The 19,103-nt window shown below is 57.8% G+C and overlaps 1 protein-coding gene across 11 annotated transcripts in view; it reads right to left on the bottom strand.

Moving 5' to 3' along the window:
- Positions 1 to 1,162: 1,162 nt before the first annotated feature.
- RXRG (retinoid X receptor gamma) overlaps positions 1,163 to 19,103 on the bottom strand; it is a 121,671-nt gene continuing 103,730 nt past the window's right edge. For all 11 annotated transcript variants that reach the window (XM_039881574.1, XM_039881577.1, XM_039881571.1 and 8 more), the window contains 8 exons: positions 12,420 to 12,564; positions 9,852 to 10,031; positions 8,188 to 8,348; positions 7,926 to 8,055; positions 6,786 to 6,918; positions 5,611 to 5,702; positions 4,327 to 4,432; positions 1,163 to 1,455 (listed from right to left, as the gene is read on the bottom strand). In XM_039881574.1, the coding sequence (XP_039737508.1) occupies positions 1,308 to 1,455; positions 4,327 to 4,432; positions 5,611 to 5,702; positions 6,786 to 6,918; positions 7,926 to 8,055; positions 8,188 to 8,348; positions 9,852 to 10,031; positions 12,420 to 12,492 (1,023 nt within the window). In that variant the 5' untranslated portion in view covers positions 12,493 to 12,564 and the 3' untranslated portion in view covers positions 1,163 to 1,307. The remainder of the gene's footprint in view (positions 1,456 to 4,326; positions 4,433 to 5,610; positions 5,703 to 6,785; positions 6,919 to 7,925; positions 8,056 to 8,187; positions 8,349 to 9,851; positions 10,032 to 12,419; positions 12,565 to 19,103) is intronic.

Below are 19,103 nucleotides of genomic sequence, written 5' to 3'. Positions count from 1 at the left end.
AAGTATCCCAGGCCCCCACACACTCCGGTACTCTCGGAGGTGATGCTGTTTCTGCCACTGAGAAGCACCTGGGGGTGGCATACCAGCCTCCCCTTCCCCGTAACCACCCACGCCCAGTCTCAGAAAGGGGTTCTGTTGAGGCCCCCTTGTTCGGCTTGGGTGTGGGGATCCCTCCCTCTCTCCTCCCGGGCCCCCTGGAGGGGTGGGGTACAGCACTGCACCCCCCAACCCTTTATTCTCAGGGACTCTCTTCAAATTTCAACATTCGATGAATAGGGGCTCCAGAAGGAGAGCCAGGTGACAGTCACGGGATCAGCTCATCTCTGTCACTCCGTCCTGTGTGGATGCATCTAGTGGCTCCTCTCCAGGACGTGAGGGGAAGTCACCTTGCGGCTTTAGCCAAGATTCCCAAACCAGAGGAAACCCCACCTGATTTCCTGTTCTTTGAGGGGCGCTTTACAGCAGTTTCCCAGTCTCGGCGCTGCTGACATTTGGGGCCAACACCTCTGTGTGGGGGCGCGGGGGGTGGGGGGATTGCTTCCAGCATCGCAGACGTCTCGCGGCATCCCTGGCCTCCACGAGGCAGACCTCCCCCGCCATACAATCTTCAGACATTGCTACACCTTCCTGGGGCAGGAGGTGGGGGACACAGCAAAACTGCCCCCGGCGAGAACCAGTGCCTAGTACGTAAATCATCGAAAGTTTGAGCGAAGAAGTGACCTGGAACGGAACTCGACCATCGTTTGGTTGGTTTCACTGAAGACATGAACAGGAGTCCTCGAGCCAGGAAGTGTTTGCTGTGCGAACGAGGGGGAAAACCAGCTGATTCGAAACACAATGCTTCCTGTCTCTCCAGGGAACACCCCCCAGAGCCCTCGCCCCTCCCCACGCTTCCTAGGACCTTTGCTCCCGCCCCGGATACCACAGAGATGGCATCGCCGCAGCAATGACACACCCCATGCTCCAGGCGATGCCCGTATCCCATACATTATTTTATTATCCATTCGTTTGCTTTCCATGGCAAGTGAAAAAATCATTTAAATCAATTATATATGTACAGAGGCTGGGTGAGTTTTCCCAAGGACTTCCATAAAGGGCCCCAGCCCCTTAGATCACAAGGAAGGGTGACCTTTAACATGTATGCAAAACACCTACGAGAGTCTCGTGTGTAGAAAGGTTTCTTTATTACAAGCGTCACATCCGGGGACAGGAGGGGGTAGGGTGGGAGGTGGGGAGACGTGCGCAGGGCGGGGCGTCCACGCACACCGGCCCAGGGCTCATCCCGGCGGGGGGCCGTGGCTGTGGGCTCAGGTGACCTGCAGCGGGGTCTCCAGCATCTCCATGAGGAAGGTGTCGATGGGCGTGTCCCCGATGAGCTTGAAGAAGAAGAGGTGCTCCAGGCATTTGAGGCCGATGGAGCGCAGGGCGGGCAGGCGCAGCAGCAGCTTGGCGAACCTGCGGGAGGCGCGGGAGGGGTGAGGCCCCAGGCGCATGCTCGGCGCTGGGCCAGCAGGCGGTGGGTCCCGACTCCGGACCATCTGTGATAGGAGAGAGCGCCCGGAGCGGACGAGGGAGTCCCCAAACCCTGAGGAGCTCTGGACGCGGACTGCGGGGCTGATTACCTCTGAAAGGTGGCAGTCGGGCCCCGTGAACTCTTGATAACAAGGGTTCAGACTGGAGTTTTAATTCTCCTTAGAAACATGTATGTGTCTATACTCAGGCCGCGAGCTTTCAGGCAACGGGGCAATGGAAGGGAAGTAGAGCGGCGCCATCCCAAAAGGGAGGAATTCCTTCCATGCCGGAGAAATCTTAAGGTCACTACCAAGGCCAACGCAAACCCCAAACACCTTTGGTAGTGAAACCTCCACGTGCATCTGGATGGCGCCGCGAAGTGGCAGCGACGTGACCCGTGCGGCGGCCACCGTCCTGGCTGTGCCACGAAAGGCTTTTCTGGAACCAGGCAAAGGAAACGGCTGCTCTAAAAACTGCAACTTTAAACTGACGTTAACGCTGAAAATGTATTTTTACTCTAAAATGCCAGTTTCACAGCACGTAAAATGCCCACTACCTGGAATACGCCCCTGGGTTTAGAGCTACGGAAATAAACACAGCCATTCGTAGCCAGCCAACGGAAGGTCACCGCTGTCCTCGCTCCCACGTGGGGAGCAGGGGGACTCGCGGGCTTCGAAGGCGCCAGCTCTGTGTCCTCGAGTCCGGCCAGAGGAAGCCGAGCTCGGCCGTGACGTGCATTCTGAACAGCGTCCACCAGGCGGCAGCACTCCACCACCCGAGCACGTCGCCCGGTGCCCGGGCCCCTCCGCTGGGGTTCGCAAACCCGGTGACTTCAGCACACTCACTTACGCGGTTGAGCCCCGTGACAGCCCTGCTGTAGCTGCTCGGCCTCGAGGTGGTCACCCTGTGTCCAGGCCCAGCTGGACGCACCCGAGGGACGCGCAGGGGGCCCGACTTCTGCACCCCCTCCCTGAGCTCCCAGGCTCTGCCGCTGGCCAGGCACAGGTGCAGCCCTGTTCCCTGTGCCTGGAGGCAGCCTGGGTCCTGGCGGCCCCTTCCCAGGAAAACGGGCACGTCCCACCGTCTTAAAAGTGACAGTCGTTAAAAACAACTCACTTCTATACACACATACATTGATACAGGAGACTGGAAAGGAATGTACCCCAGGTTCACAATCAAAGCTTATTACCTGCTTTATGCCTTAAAAATATTTTCCCTATGTCCTCCCGAAGCAAGCTCTGCTTTTACTATGAGGAGAAAGAGGTTCGTCTGGGGTTTGTTTTGTTGTTGTTGTTTGGGTTGGTTTGCTTTACGGTAAACAGCACGACCTAGAGCCGACCCCAGGGGAAGACTGAGCATGGGCCTTCCTCTTCCCGACGCCCCCACACAGCGTGTGCTCAGAAGGTGCCTGGGAGCTGGGACCTGGGAGTCAGGGAGACGGGAGCCGAGAGACCCCCCCACCCAGGGGTTCCGTCAGCTCCCGGCGGCCAGGACGGCCAGGTGTCCAGCAAAACCCCTCCCCCCTCCTTCACTCATATAGCTGATACACCCTCCAGTGGCCTTCCTCGCTGGCCAGGCCATGTGACCAAGTTCCCGCCCGTGGACATGGGTGAAGGCAGGGGTGGGACTTCCCAGGTCGAGGTCCTGACCACAGAGACCCACCTCTTAACCCTCCTTCACCTGGATGCAAAACCAGCATGGCTCTGGGACGCGGTGGAGCCCCAGGAAGGAAGGAGCCTGGGTCCCTGAGTGACGGCGTGCAGGAGAGTCCCCCTCGGAACTCACCGCCCACCTGGGACTCATTCGTAAACAAGAAATGGACCTCTGTGCTCCGCCACTGGCAGCTGCCAGTCTGTGCTCACAGCTCACTGTCCCCAGGGCACAGGTTGCTCACCCACTAACAAAGGGCCAACACCCACTACTCAGATTCATTCGCGGCCTCCAGCAGAAAACAAAGCTCAGCCTCTTCTGGACGATTGATAGATACCGGCTTAACGGCCGGCCGAGCGGAAATTCAAGTTCACGGAGGAATCAAAGTCATCGGTGAGAACAGGGAGCCTATAAAACGAATCCTAAAAACAAAACTTATGTCTTTGAGCCAGTTTTTCCTAAGTTTCATTTTCAGTTTTCTGTGAGATTTGAGGGTCGTGTTCTCTCTCTTTAGCTCAGTTAGCATAGGGGGAAAGCTTTTGCTTAGCCATGTTTGGGGGAGCCATCTGAGAAAAGCATTCCTTAACGACCAGGGGTGCCCACGTCTGTCCACAGATCATTGGTCTGAGAGCTTCTGATCTGTGTCTTCTTTTCAGACGAGGCGCCCAGACCCAGTGCCTCACCGAGCCCGCACGGGTAGCCGCCTGGGGCCAGCGGTCCCCTCTCCTGGCTACCAGAGCCTGCACCTCCCTCTGCAGGAGCTTCCTGGGGCCGGGCAGAGAGCACAGCCCTGGGCCCCCATGCCAGCTCCCCCGCACACCAGCTCGGGGACCCCGGGCAAGTTCCTGGCCCTTCCCGAGCTCGCTGCCTCACCAGAAACTGGAGACAATGAGACCCACACGCACATATTCATTCACTCGTTTGTTCAACGTGCAGAGATGCAAATGACCTGTCAGGTGTGGCCTTAGTCTGTGCCCCTGGCGTGGGGAACCGTGAACAAGAGGACGAAGCCTCTGGTTGGGCGGAGTCGAGCTGGCTTTGCTCGTCCTGAAGCTTAAGTGACCCTGGGAACAACCTCAGCGGTGGCCGCCACACACCGCCAGGCATTCGTCAAAGGCGCCTAAGAACAGCGGCCGCTGGCGCCTCCTTCCTTCCAGCCCTCACCTGCCCGGTTGCTCTGGGTACTTCTGCTTGGTGTAGGCCTCGAGGGTGGCGTAGACCTTCTCCCGCAGAGTCTCCACCTCAGAGGGGTTGGACAGACCCTTGGCATCTGCAGAAGATGGCCGAGTTAACCTCCGGTGCAACTGTCCACAGCAGCTGTCCCTGCGCACACCGGCCACCTCCCCTAGAGTTACGGAGACATACCGGATGGGGACACCTGTGAAACGCACACAGCTCGTCTGGGGTCTGTGCCAATGCCCCCCAAAACTCTTGGGGCAAAGGTACCCACCGCTGACTCACACGGGCCATTCTAGAAATTGCACCTTTGCACAGTCATTAGGTGCCTACTACGTGCTAAGGGTGGACTGGGAGACGGGACAGGTAGACTCGTGTCCTGCATCAACCGGCTGACCGCGGTTTCAGGAGATGGGGCTCGTGGGTAAACGACTAAGTGGCTCCCGGGGCTCGTCTCCCCGACCCCAGCGGCATGTGGCGAAGCTGCTCGGTCCTCCCTCCTGACGTGGCCTCCAGGACACGTCGCTGGTCCCCGCCCCATCTGCCCCACGGCCCCTGCTCGGCTGACTCTTCCTTTCCCCCACCCTCCCACCCCGGCCTCCAGGCCCCGGGGCTCGGCCCTCCGCCCTCCTCCCCACCAACCCACCGGTCCCCACTCCCTGGATGAGCTCGCGCCCCCCGGCGCAGAGCCTGACACGCAGGGTGTCGGCGGCTGCCCCAGCTGCGTCTCTGCTCCTGCCCCTCCGCTGAACTTGACCCCTGTAGCCGCTGGCCCCTGGGCAGCTGGCCTCAGAGTCTCCTCTCGTCTCAGATGTTCATGTCCAAGACAAAGTCTGGACCCCACTCGCCCACCCTGAGGACCCCGCCTCAGTAAACGGAAACGCCCCTTGACCGAGTGGTGGGGAAACGGAACAGGGAGCCGTGAGCAGCGAGATCGGTGCCTCTTGCCTTCACGCCCGCACCCGACCCGCCGGCGGGGCCCGTGGCTTTGCCTGCGATGAATTATTACCTGCAGAACTGAGCGCGTCGGACCGCCTGCTCCACGACTCCCAGCCCGCCGCCCGCTCTCGCCCTCCCCACCGGCCCCAAACGCGCACGCTCCACGCCCCGTCAAGACTTCTCACGATGGGCAGTGGAGGCCCAGACGCGTTGACTCTGCCCTCCCCGAGGGCAGGTTTCCGGCCTGTGTCCTCTGTCGCAGCTGGGCTGGAGGACCAGAGCTCGCCGGCGGGCTGGGGCCGACCGTGGGGTCAGCACGCGCGACGCGGTCACCTGGGTTAAACAGCACGATGGCTCGCAGGCAGCCCAGCTCCGACTTGTCCATCTGCATGTCCTTCATCTTGGAGACCAGCTCAGTCAGGACTCTGTTCGCAGGGAGAGGGACGGGCGAGACAATCGTGAGTGCCAGGCCACGGCTGACGAAATGGACCTGACCGACACTTGCTATGTGACCCCGCCCGTGTTCCAGATGGCACGCCGGGTACTGGGGCCACACAGGTGAACAGATGTGGCCCCTGACCCCCAAAAGCCACCGTCTAATCGAAGACACAGACAGGGAAACACACAGCAACACAAAGCCAGCGCCGGCTGGGAGCAGTCCACGGCAGCACGGGGTGCAGGCAGGGGGCCGGAGGGGCCGGGAGCTGCTGGAGGGCTTGGGAGTTTGGGGCGAGGGCCCTGCCTGTCTGAGCCCACAGCAGAGGGCAGCACTTGGTGACAGGTTAGAAATCTCTAGGCGCCACAAGGAGGCAGGAGCCAACCAAAGACCAGGCCACGTGACGTTGGTATGGAGCAGGCCACGGGAAAGGGCGCAGAGGGAGTGGGGACACCTAGGTGGCCACGCGCGCGGCCTGGGAGACCGTCTGTGATGGGTGTGGAGAGGGGCTCGGGACCTGGCACAGGGCAGAGGCTGGATTCACCCTCACCCTCCGCATCCCCAGTCCTGCAGCCTGTCACCCCCAAACCGTGCATCCCGGTCACCCCCAGCCGTGCACCCGCTCACTTCATCCACCTCCTCAAACCACGGGGCTTAATCTTCCTTTAGCGCCAGTCAAGGCACAGACGCCCAGACTGAGGCTGTCGCTGCCGACCAGAGAGCCTGCTGCCACGTCCAGCAACGACCTCAGCCCGTCTCACCCGGACCCTGCGAGCCAGGTCCTGGCGCCTCCCACCCAGCGCCGTCCCCCAGGCTAAGCGGCTCAGCGCCCCCGCCCCCGCCGCCTGCGGCCTGGCAACGAGCCAATCTCATCCCCGGAAACCCACAGGCTCTGCCTCATGTCTGCCCTCGGACCCCTCTCTCCCTCCCCAGGCTAACGCTGTCATCTGCCCGGGGGTCCCTGCTTCTAGGCAAGGGCAGCCGTTGGGGCCGTCCCCCCTACATCCCGGCAGCGCACGGGCACGCGCACACCCACGCACACACGCGCACACACCGGGAGCAGAAGGGACACCTGTCAAAGATGGAGCCCACCCCGGCACTGTGGGCGCTGCTGCGGTGGACGTGCAGACCCGTGGCCAGGAGGATCCCGTCCTGCACGGACACCGAGCGGTGGGAAAAGGAGGCGATCAGCAGCTCGTTCCACCCTGCGGGGACGAGAGGGCCGTGGGGGCGCCGGCGCTCGTCCGGCACGTGCGGGACGGCGCCCCCGCTCTGAGAGACGGTCGGGGCTCCGGGGCTGAGACGCCAGCTCCGGGCGACGCCGCGCCTTCACGCGGAAGCACCAGGGTGACACCGGGGTCCCCCGACTTGTGGCTCTGGCACCGCCACGGTCTCCCCAGTGCCGCCCGGACCGGCGGCTTGAGGACAAGGATTCCGTCCACCCCCCCTGCACCCTGTTGACAAACGCCGACAAACACGTCACCGCCGACGGCCGCTGCGCTGGCCGCCGTGGCGGAGGAGGGCGGGGGGCTTTGCAGTCTCCGTCCGGAGACCCGACCGCCTCGTCTGGTGTCATTGTCTGAGGCGCAGCGTGTATTTTTCCGTCCACACCCAGCACTAGCGCATTACCTAACGGGATGACATCAGCAGACTGGCTCCCCGAGCCCAGCCAGCCTCGCGAAACTGTCCCACTGGCTCCGTGACAAAGAGGAGACGTGGCATATGTCAATGGCGCCGTGTCCCAGGAATGGGAGCCACCAGAGGACACGGCACACGGAGTCCGGAAGCAGGAAGGGACCTGGCATCCGTCCCGCGCGAGCTGGGGCCAGCATCTTTGGCCCCTCTTACCTCACCTGCGGGGGCGGGGGGCTATCTCTATTTTCCGATTACATAACGATAATGAGACACGGCTGCAGATGTCCTCGATAAAGCGACTTACTTATCTCTGCCATGGTAGAATGTCTCACTGCCCCATTAACAACAGAGGTTTTGTTGGGGAACAAAGGTTTTGGGGGAGGGCCATCCACATTTAAGAGCCTATAAATAACATTTAAAAACAAAAAAACTACCTGGAGAGTCATCTTGTCACCAACTCGGGCCCCGCCTGGATGGAGCAGGGCTCCACCGGCTCATGGGTAGGTCCCCAGGGGTAATTCCAAAAAGGCCACCCACGCGACCGTCCCCGGGAGAAATGAACGTCGTTGCCCTTTACCTGCCCGGAGCAGAATGACCTGGTCCTCCAAGGTGAGGTCAGAGAAGTGCGGGATGCGCTTGGCCCACTCGACGAGCGTGAAGAGCTGCTTGTCGGCAGCGTGGCATATGTTGGTGACAGGGTCATTCATCTAAAAAAGGAACGGAGCACGGCGGGGGCAGGTTCTGGGGTTCCCGGACACGCCCTGCCCGTCCGCAGCCCCGTCCGAGGACCGGGAGATGGACGGGGGGCTCAGGCCTGACGGGGGGCTCGGGCCACCTACCGAGCTCTCCACGTTCACGTCGCTGTAGGACTCCGTCTTTGGTTCAACAGCGAGCTCGGCTTCTAGAATCCTCCCCACGGGCATGTCTCCGCGGCCCCCGGCGGCGCACTCCGCCTCGTCCTCCGCCCGCTCCCGGCTCCTCTGCCTCTCCTCCTGCACGGCTGGCGCACAGAAGGACTCGCACGGGTCACCATGTGCCCAGGGCGACTGTGGGAAAGCTGGGGCCTACCTAAGCCTCAGCTTCCCCACGGGCACAGCGGGCATCATCACGGCCCTGAATCCGGGGTGTCATCGTGCGGACGGACGGAACAGAGAAAGCCGAGCTACGCTACGCCTGTGTGACCGAGCGGGTCCGCGCGTCCGTGTTCTGTCATTAGCTATGGTGACGACGCTGAGCGGTCGGCACTTGAAGCTTTCACAGCCTCTGTCCTCTGTCTCCAGGAGCCACCTTCTCCTTGCTGGCCCGGCCGCCTCCCACGCCCGCCCTCCACCTGCCACCTCTGGTGACTGTGGGCGCACGACGGGTAAGTGGCACAGACTCCTGCGTCTCGGCTCCCCTCCCCTGCCCCCCGCTGCCCGCTCCCCAGAGCTCCCCACTCCTGGAGGGCCTGACGAGCCACCGAGGCTACAGAATGATCTGGAACCTCTAGGCGAGAGGTCAGTGCGAGGTGTCACACTCTGCACAGCTCCCAGCGGAGGGCCGCCGAGCCTCCCGGTGACGATGTCCCTCTTGCTCGGGACGGAGCGAGGGAGGAAGGAAGGGGAGGAAGAGGGGATCGAGCGGGGGCATGAGGAGGAGGAGAGACGGAGGGAGAGAGAACCTGGAAGAGGTGGACGGCGAGGGCGGAGGCGACCTGCCCGAGCGGGCGCGCCACTGCCCGGCTCGGTGACACGGGACGCGTGCCTCCGCCTCCGCCTCCGCCTCGGTGTCCACATTTGTAAAGTGGGGCTCACGGTGCTTCACCGACATCGTTTTGTGAGAAGGAAGCGACCTCTTGTAAAAAGTTTTAGAGAGGTAGGTTCTTCCTCTTCCCCATCTGTCCGTACGCCCTCGGGCTCTGTCCGGTCCCCTCCCCGTGTCCCCTCCAGCCCCCTCTGCCGCTTCTCTTCACCCCCCACCACGCGGGGAAACTGTTGGGTGCACTTTGCTGGCAGCTGCACTTCCCCTTCAAAGCCGACTGTGCCTGGTGCTGATTTTTAAGGTAGGTTAACGTGTCCGGATTGTAAGAGAGAAAGAAAAGTGCCGGAGGCCAAGCCCACGCCACCTGCAGGTCGCCTTGCGCACGGCTGCCCCCTCCTCCCCGCCGAGAAGGCCATCCGGCTCCCGGGGCGCCCCCCGCTGCCGGTTCCCCTGGCTGGGGAGGCGGGTGCGTGAGGTTCAACGGCGAGGCTCCCGACCTCGCGGGGGGACAGGAAGCCTCCGGACGTGTCTTGTCACTGTGACGGCACAGGGGCCCTCGGTGACAGAAGGGGGTCACCATTTAAAAGCGCACCGTGGCGGGGGACAGCCAAGTGCCATCGCCACCAGCGCCAGCGAGCCCTGGAGACCACGGCACGCGCCCATCGGAGCCCCGAGTGGAGCCCCACCAACAGCAGGGCCCCCCACCAGCAGTAGGGCCCCCCGCAGGCAGCCCCGGGGGCGGGGGGCGGGGCGGGCCGCCTACCTTCGCGCTTCATGCCCGTGACCAGGCACTTCTGGTAGCGGCAGTACTGGCAGCGGTTGCGCTGGCGCTTGTCGATCAGGCAGTCCTTGTTGTCCCGGCAGGTGTAGACGAGGTCCTTCCGGATCGTCCTCTTGAAGAACCCTTTGCAGCCTTCGCAGCTGTACACGCCGTAGTGCTTTCCTGCGCACAAGGAGAGAAGCGTCCCGAGGTCGCTCTCCCGCAAGTCTGTTCCCTTCGTCCGAAAGGGCCCCTGGGAAGCCGGCGCGTCACGTGGGTGGGAAGAAAAGAGCGGCGAGCAGAGGACGCGGGCCGAGCCCAGGAGCCGAACCAGGGCCCAGGCCGCTCGCCGTTCCTCGTCTTCCCCCTGGAGCCCTTCCTGGGACCCGCCGGTCCCGAGAGCATCATTAGAGAGGTCCTGAGTTAAGCTGTCGTTTGCACTTATCTCATCGAGGGAATGCTTGTGCGGCTTAAACAAAATGTTCTGGCCTCATTCAAGACAGCGTTATGCAGAATAAATAAAAACGTTTATGCGCGTTGTGTATTGTCTTGCACAGGGGTCCCGAACCCTGGGGCCGCAGGCTGGTACTGGTCCTGTGGCCTGTCAGGAACCAGGACGCTCAGCAGGGGTGAGAGGCAGCCCAGTGCAGCTCGGTCCGTATCTGCGGCCGCTCCCCAGCGCGGGTATCAGCGCCTCAGCTCCGCCTCAGATCATCAGGAGTTAGATTCTCCTAGGAAAACCAGTCCCTGTGGCCACAAAGGTTGGGGACTGCTGGTCGAGCAGGAAAAGAACCTCAGCTTTACCAATATTTCCCCATAATTGTGGCCCAAGGACTTAGGAACCCCCTTAAAAGTATTATCCTTTCCTATAAACTATGAGCAGGATCCTGAATTATGGATTTTTAAATCCTGCTGCCAGCTGGAGGAGTAAATCAGTACATGATCGTGACAGCACAATATGATGTACGATTTCAAGATACGACATAAGATCTGATGGAGGGCGGTTCACTTGATCCAGAATCATCTGTTACATGTTCCAGTGACCTCATTGCCTGTCCCACACATTCGTTTCCAATGACCCCAGCCGGGGATCGCTACTTCATATCAGGAAAGCCACTACGCCCACCCCGCCCGGGCATGAGCGACCAATCCCAACACTCTAAGTCAAAGTCAAGTCTTCTGCACACCACACGCCAGGCAGCTATGCCCCACTGGCTAGAATTGTGGGACTCAATAAACGTAAGAGAATGGAACATTCAAAACATAGTTACGTCCGATTCTTGAGTGCAACACGTGATGCCATTTAGCTACAGACCTGACGTGACTTTCTAAATCACTTATATTTGGGGCGAGAGTAAAGTGAATTTGAAGTCCCTGGAAACTAACAAGTGTTAATCATTGCATCTCAAGACCTTGCATTTGAGAAGACGAAACGGTGGTCAAGACAGACTGCCTGACGGGAAGCCAGCCTGGGCCTAAGCAGTTGGCCACACTCATTAAACGAAGTCGCCCTGGTCATAAATATGGGATTTCATCTCGGGCCCAAAGAACCCAATGCTCTCAGCTCCGCAGTACTTGTGCTGGGAAAACATGGGACCGCTCTGTCATCCACCTAGCCCTTCAGTATTTGAACGACCCTCACTGACTCTCAGCTGAGCCGCAGGAAGGAACGCTCTTGTCGGGCGGAGCTGGCACCCGCGCCGTAGCAATGACCAAGATGCATGATTTGAAAGGGGCCTTTTGGGAACAAGCGAACATCCACGTAGCTGAGTGAGTCCCAGGCTCCAGAAACTTGGTGGAGTGACATTTTGTAGTAGTTTGGGTGACGAGAAGATGAGGAAATATTCAGTCAGCCTTCATGAAATGCCGTAGGAAAGAACCCGCCCCGTCTGCTCACTCATCCGATCAGACATTCGGCATCTTCGGAATCGGCGGGATGGGGAGTGGGGGCGGCAATGACGGAGGAAGGGAAGGAAGTCAGGAAAGACACAATGCGGGCAAAGTGGAAGAGGACCAGGGGAGATAAAATCAGTGAAAACGTATTATTTCTCCCCATGAAAACATGTTAAAAATCTAGAATGTCATGGAAGGAAATGTGCTAAAGTATTAAAGGTTTCATCCTTGCTGGCAACGTTAGAGATCACTTTTTTTTAAGTTTTCTTTTGCCCTTTTCTAGTTCTTCCAAATTTTCTACATTGGGACATTATTTTTAGAATTATAAAATATATATTTTTTTTAATTAAAGAAATTCTAGCTTGAGATGCTAGCTCATCACAACAGCTCTCTACCCCAGATACACACCGAACACAGGAAGAACTCCAGAGGAAAGAGCTTTCTGAAATGTTTCTTATAAATCTGATCCTCAAACATGAAGTCACACTTTAAATTCATCAGGACGGCAGACTACGAGCCCAGTGACAGAAATTCACAGCCTGGGCCCCAAGCTGGACCACCCTAAAGGGCCCTTTCTCTTCATCAAGAGACAGGTAGAAGGTGGGTAGCGGAGCAGTGCCTTCTCGGGGACCCTGTCACCTGGGGCACCGGGGAGGGGCCTTCTGCTTCTGCACGTACCTGAGGATCTGTCTCCACAGATGGCACAGATGTGTTTGATCAGAGAGCCAGGGCTGGTGGACGGGTAGTTCATGCTTCCAACCCCAGGAAGCCCTGGTAAGGGCTTGATGTCCTCAGAAATGCTGACACCGTTGACCACATTGAGCTGCAAGAGAAAAAAATAAATACAATAAAACACAGAGCCAGGTAACCCCAACTCTGTGGCCGAAAGCAACAAAGGCATTCTCAGTTAAAAACAAGGTCTATTTCAAGTAGTTTCCAGAGAGTTCCGGTCAAGATGGCGGGGTAGGTAAACGCCGTGCTCGCCTCCTCCCACGACCACAACTAAATCGTAGACCAATCAACCTGCAGAACAACCCGAGGTCTAGCTGAACAGAAGCCCTATAACTGAGGATGTAAAGAAGCCACTTGGAGACTGGTAGGAGGGGTGGAGACGCAGACCGGGCAGGGCCCGCACCCACGCGTAACCGTGTTTGGAGCAGTGGGAGAGATACCTCGGCTGCAGGAGTCCCCCCTGGAGGACTGAGGGGCCCCAGCCCCACGCCAGGCTCTACAGCCCAGGGTTCCAGTGCTGGGAGGAGGAGCCCCCACAACATCTGGCTGTGAAAATCAGTGAGGATTCCATTCAGGTAAGATGGCAGGTGGCTGGAGTCCCAGGCATCCTCTTAAAGGGCCCACGCACAGACTCACTCACTCCCAGGCACATACTCTGGGCTCCAGAGAGACAGCGGCTTAGGCACCAGAGGCACACAGGGAGAGATCGAGCTGTGTGACGCATCATCATTAAACATTCAAAGGTTAAAGACAAAGAAAGAATCTTAAAAGCAGCAAGAGAAAGGCAGTTCATTACCTACAAAGGAGCTCCCGTAAGACCGACAGCTGATTTCTCAGCAGAAACTTTGCAGGCCAGAAGGCACTGGCACAAAATATTCAAAGTGAGAAAAAGCAAAGACCTACAACCAAGACAACTCTATCCAGCAAGGCTGTGCTTTAAAACAGAGATAAAGAGCTTCGCGGGCAACAAAGAGCTAAAGGAGTTCGTCACCACCTGCCCGGCATTAAAGAAATGTTAAAGGACTTCTTTAAGAAGAATAAGAAAAACGAAAGACCAAAAATATGAATAACAAAGTGGCGATAGCTATACTACCTATCGATAATTAATTTAAATGTAAATGAATTAAATGCTCCAATCAAAAGACATAGGATCATTATACCACATACAAGAGGACATTCAAGATAGATTGAAGACTTACATATAAGACCAGAAACCATAAAATTCCTAGAAAAGAACATAGGCAGTAAACTCTCTGACACAGTAATATTTTTTTCTGATGTAGCTCCTCAGAGAAGGGAAACGAAAGAAAAAATAAACAAACGGGACTACGTCAAACTAGAAAGGTTTGCACAGCAAAGGAAACTATCAACAAACGAAAAGATAGCCTGTTGCATGGGAGAAGACATCCACCAACGATACATCCAATAAGGGGTTAATATCCCAAATTTATAAAGAACTCATACGACTCAACACCAGAAAAAAAAAAAAATGAAAAAACGGGCAGAGGCCCTGAAGAGGCCTTTCTCCAAAGAAGACATACAGACGGCCAACAGACGCACGGAAAGATGCTCAGCGTCACTAATCATCAGAGAAATACAAACTAAAGCCACGGTGAGGTATCACCTCACACCTGTCAGAATGGCCGTCATCGATCAATCAACACACAAGTGTTGGTGAGGACGCGGAGAAAAGGGACCCCTCGCGCACTGCTGGTGGGATTTCCAATTGGTGCAGCCGCTACGGAAAACAATAGAAAGTTGCTTTAAAAAATTAAAAATGCGACCACCATATGACCCAGCAATTCCACTTCCGGGTATTTATCTGAAGAAAACAAACTAATTTGAAAAGATATCTGCACCCCTATGTGAACCGCAGCGCTATTCACAGCAGCCAAGATGCGGAAGCAACATAAATGCCCGTCAACGGACAACTGGATAAAGAACGGGCGGCACATAGATGCAACGGAATATTACTCGGCCATGAAAAAGAAGGACATCTTCCCATTTGCGACAACACGATGGACCTAAAGGGTGTTACGTGAGTGAAATAAGTCAGACAGGGAAGGAGAAACCCCGGATGATCTCACTGATATGTGAGATCTAAAGAACGAAGCAAACGGACAAACGAAACAGAAACAGACTCAAAGATACGGAGGACAAACCGGTGGCTGCCGGATGGGACGGGAGGGTGGGGACTCGGTAAAGAAAGGCGAAGGCGTTAAGAAGCGCAATGGGCCGTGATGAAACCGCCACGGGGCGTGAAGTACAGAATAAGGCACATCGTCAGTCGCACTGTGATAACTACGTGCGATGCCCGGTCAGTGCTAGATCCATTGGTAGATCACTTTCCAAATTATACAAATATCTAATCACGACGCTGTATGACTGAAATTAACACGAAATAACGTTGACTATCAACTGTCATTAAAAAATAAAACGTTTTTTAATAAAAAAAAATGCCTTCTATCACAAGAAAAGGAAAAGTAGCAGTTCGCAAACACAGAATATCTGCAAATGCCTGTGTGCGACATGAATTTAAGGGAAAAATACGGGGCAGGAGGAACCGAACCATTTCTAGAAGCCAAAACCTAAACCGAGGTTCACGGCACATCCACATCAGAGCTCTCCGCTTTGGCTCATTCTACTCGTGTGTTCCGGCCGAGCTAGAAATCCACGCCGAACCCCACACTTAGGGCAGGTCCTCTGTGCATGCTTAAATTTTTTATTAAGTGCTGGCCGCCTCTAGCGGGGCTCCAGGAGGAGCTATGGCCCTCGGGCGAAAGGCAGACCCCAGGAGAGCCAAGAAAACATGCAAATCCATTCAGTCGATCGACAGACATTCACCAAGCAGGCTCGGTGCCAGCCTGCGGCACGAAGGCAGATAAAAATGCAAGCTCTTAGGAGCTCACGGTACGATGGAAAAGATGTGTACGGCCATCTCCAGGGGCCACTGCGATGCTGACCCAAATGTCCAAATCACAGCGGTCCCGCCGAAAATCAAAAGCCCCACGTGATGTTTTAGAAAGAACAAATGCTCTTCTCGTGAAACTGGAAAACCTGTGGCGCTGGAGACTGCCTGCCCATCGCGGGTGGCACGTGGCGGGGAGCTGGCCCGTCTGAATGCCCAGGGATGCGAACCCCTCACCCGATCACGGCCAGCGTCAGCTCCCCGCCAGCGCCCGCCGTGCCCCCGCCCCAGTGACCTTGGGAAGATGCTGCTGCCACTAAAGGTTTTGTATTCGTCAAAGAAAACGAGTTTAAAAATACGAGCCAGAGACCCCATCGGCAGCACCTCTGAGCGCCCGTGGGTACAGTGGGCATTCTAGGCACTGCCGAGGGACATGTAAAAGCTGGCAGAGCCGTCCCCCATTGCTCAAAAATGGACAGTCTTCCTGAGGAGTCAGGACCAGCACCCGAACTGGGAACACTCCCAGGTAAGCTCACACAGAGGCGGCACAGCAGTGTATGCGTAAGTGTCCCGCAGAGGTGGCCGGTGACCGTCGGGGTTTAGGGCAGGGCCCCTGACTTCCGTGGGATCCGTGTGAGCTGCGAGTCACACCGCCTAACCGAAGCGGCTGTGATGCTCACGCTGAACGCAAGGCAGGGTTCTCTCCTCTGCTCAAGGCCTTTGGGACAGAAGGACTGATCAATAAAACGGAAAACACAACAGAGCCCGAGTTAGGCTCCCTCTAAGTTTACTAGCTTTTCCATTCACTGAGCAAACAGTTACCGAGCACAGGAGGCGGGCAGAGCCGCGGGCTTAAATGCCGTGAGGGATGCAAAACACAGCGTCAGCGCCTTGCTTCAAATCAAAGGCACCGGGAACTTTAAAACGCTAATTTGTGTGAGGGATTAAAACGCGTATGGAGGGGAGTTCTCTCTCTTCCTCTCTCTCTCTCTCTCTCTCTCTTCTCTCCCTCCACTTCCTCCTCCTCGCAAGCCTTCAAGTTCGCCAGGCAACGCGGTGCCACCAGCGCTAAGAACCACTGGAAGGGTGACCCCCAGGCTGCCCTCGTGAGCACATGACATCAGAGAGCTACTGATGCCCTTCGACTCAGTTTCCTGCCTATAAACTGAGTGTGGTCACACCTAACGCAGAGTCACTGGGAGGACAGATGAGACAGTGGTGACAAATGCCCACCGCGATGCCTGGCACGCAGCAGGTGGTCAGTCCACCATGGTGGCTGTTATTATTCCAATAAAATCTGGGTAATTCAGATCAGAATTGTGAGCGTTTGTCACGAGCTGACGACGTTCTACCACGTGCTAGGAACTCTGCAGCGAAGGAGGCCACACGCGCCAAGGGGGTCGAATGATTTCTTGGCTGGGGGTTGTCAGGCAGTTATCTGAAGTCATCTCAGTACCACGCTGTTATTATTTCAAGATATGTGATACATTCAGATGCGCATTGACTTTTCAGAAACAGGTGACGGGGTTTTTACGAGTGTGAATTCTCGGCAACCGTTTTTCCTGAGTGCGAGGAAGCAGATATTAGCGCTTAGATCCTCCCCCAGGAAATTTTAGCTCAGATGACCCGAAGGAAAGAGCCCTGGCTGCCCATGGCTCTGGCCCCAAATCCTCAGATGGGCAAAAGAGGCCATGGGCATGAGAAGGAGGACACTATGACCGGGGATCGGGGTTCCCGCCCGCCTTCCCCTCCGCCCCCGCCCCCCTCATCCACTGCCTCAGCGCCCCATCTGCGGACGCTCACTCAGCGCTCCCGAGTGTTGTAACCCGCACAGCTCGACGAGGTCTCCCTTCGTATGAGACGAGGAAGCGGGGACCGGAAGGGGGTTTGCTCATCCGCTCGCTCAGAGACGCTACGAAACAACACGAACAACCCCAGAAACGACACGGTAGAAGACGCAGTCACCGCCTCGAGGAGCTGGCCGTTTATGAGGTTAAAAGTCACAGGACAGTTTGGGGAGCCAAGATCACAGGCACCTGAGGCGAGGGGAGACTCGGTGAAGGAGGTGGCATTTGAGCTAGATCTGCGGCCTTCACGGAGAGGTAGGAGTTTATGTCGGGTGGATGGACACAACGCAGGCGGGCTGTGACAGCACCCTGGAGCGGCTCTTCCGCTGGCCACCCCCCCCCTCCCCAACCCCTCCGGGCCCCCTCCCCTGTCCCCTCCCCTGTCCAGACGGCAGGTGGAGCCCTGGCTGGGACAGGTGGGACAGGCTCTCTTCTCATTCAGCCTCTCTGCTGCTTGAGGTCGTGTGGGCTCAGAGCGACGGGAGACCTGAGGGAAGGCAGCCACCGGGGTGCGAGCCCACCGGCAGCCAGTCCCCACCCCCAGCCCCCGCGGTCTGCTGCCACAGAAGCGGCCGGGCTGAAGGGAGCACCTTAGGGCCCGTGTACCCCAGGGCCGGCTGGCTGTGTACCGAGAACGGGGTAGACACACCTCCGGCCACCCCTCTGCCGTCTGCAGCTCAGCCAGGATGCGCCGGGCTTCCCGGGCACCCCAGCTACCACGCCAAACTGGGCCCCACATCTTGGGTGCTTCCAGCCCACGTGCTCTCGCCGTGGCCGGCCACTGCAGGCACACGCTCCTCTCCTGGGAAAGGACTCTTCCTCGTGGCACCGCCTTAACCTAGCCGGGGTCTTTGTCACGATCGGTGAGGAGCCTGGACCTCCCCCGAGGAGACAGGCGCCCTGGGCTCTGGTCCTCTGGTCCAGACCTATGCCTTCCTCACTGCGCCCTCTGTCCTGGTCACTTCACCGAGACACTGCGCCTCCCATCTGCAGAGGCGTCCGTGGTTTTCAGGCGCAGGGCGGGAGGCGGGAGGCGGGAGGCGGGCTGAGGAGGCTCCTCGCGCCTGGACCTGTTTTTACTTGATACGTGTAGGAGGCTCCGACTCGCTTCCACTCCGAGGGAAGGGTACGGCTCCCTGCGCTTCCATCACTAAACGAGACGGTCTTCAGGGTCTGCTCGATTTCCAACCCTTGCAACTGCTGTTACCTAAGTCTCCTCTAGAACAACGCGAACATTGGGAAGGACTGGAATTCAGCCGTCAGTCGCCGCCTGGGCAGGAGTTAGAGGGGACAGACGCAGGTGTCAGGCAGCAGGTAGGGAGGGCACGGAGGTGGCAGGGTGCCAGGGGCTTTAGGGCCCGCTCCAGTCCCGCCCACAGACATCACGCTTAAAGACGTGCAGCATCACACACACACACGCATATGTGCACACACGCACATGCACACACACTCACACATGCACAATCACAAGCACACACTCTCACACTCACACGCATGCGCACACACACTCACACGTGTACCATGCGTGCACACGCACTCACATGCACACGTGCACACATATGCACACACGCACACAGAGACACACATACCCAGACACGCACGCACACACACACGTACACACACACACACATGCACACTCAGGAAAATGTGGCCTAGAGCAGGGGTCCCCAACCCCTGGGCCGTGGACCAGGACCGGTCTGTGGCCTGTCAGGAACCGGGCCAAACAGCACGAGGTGAGCAGCGGGCGAGCGAACAAAGCTTCACGTATCTTTGCAGCCGCCCCCAGCACCGGCGTCACCGCCTCAGCTCCACCTCAGATCATCAGGCACTAGATTCTCAGAGGAGCCCCAGTGCCTGGTACCACAAAGGGTGGGG

This window comes from Pteropus medius, unplaced genomic scaffold (assembly GCF_902729225.1).
Source record: "Pteropus medius unplaced genomic scaffold, Ma_sr-lr_union100, whole genome shotgun sequence".
Classification (NCBI taxonomy): Eukaryota; Metazoa; Chordata; class Mammalia; order Chiroptera; family Pteropodidae; genus Pteropus; species Pteropus medius.
This window is presented reverse-complemented; position numbering and strand designations above follow the sequence as displayed.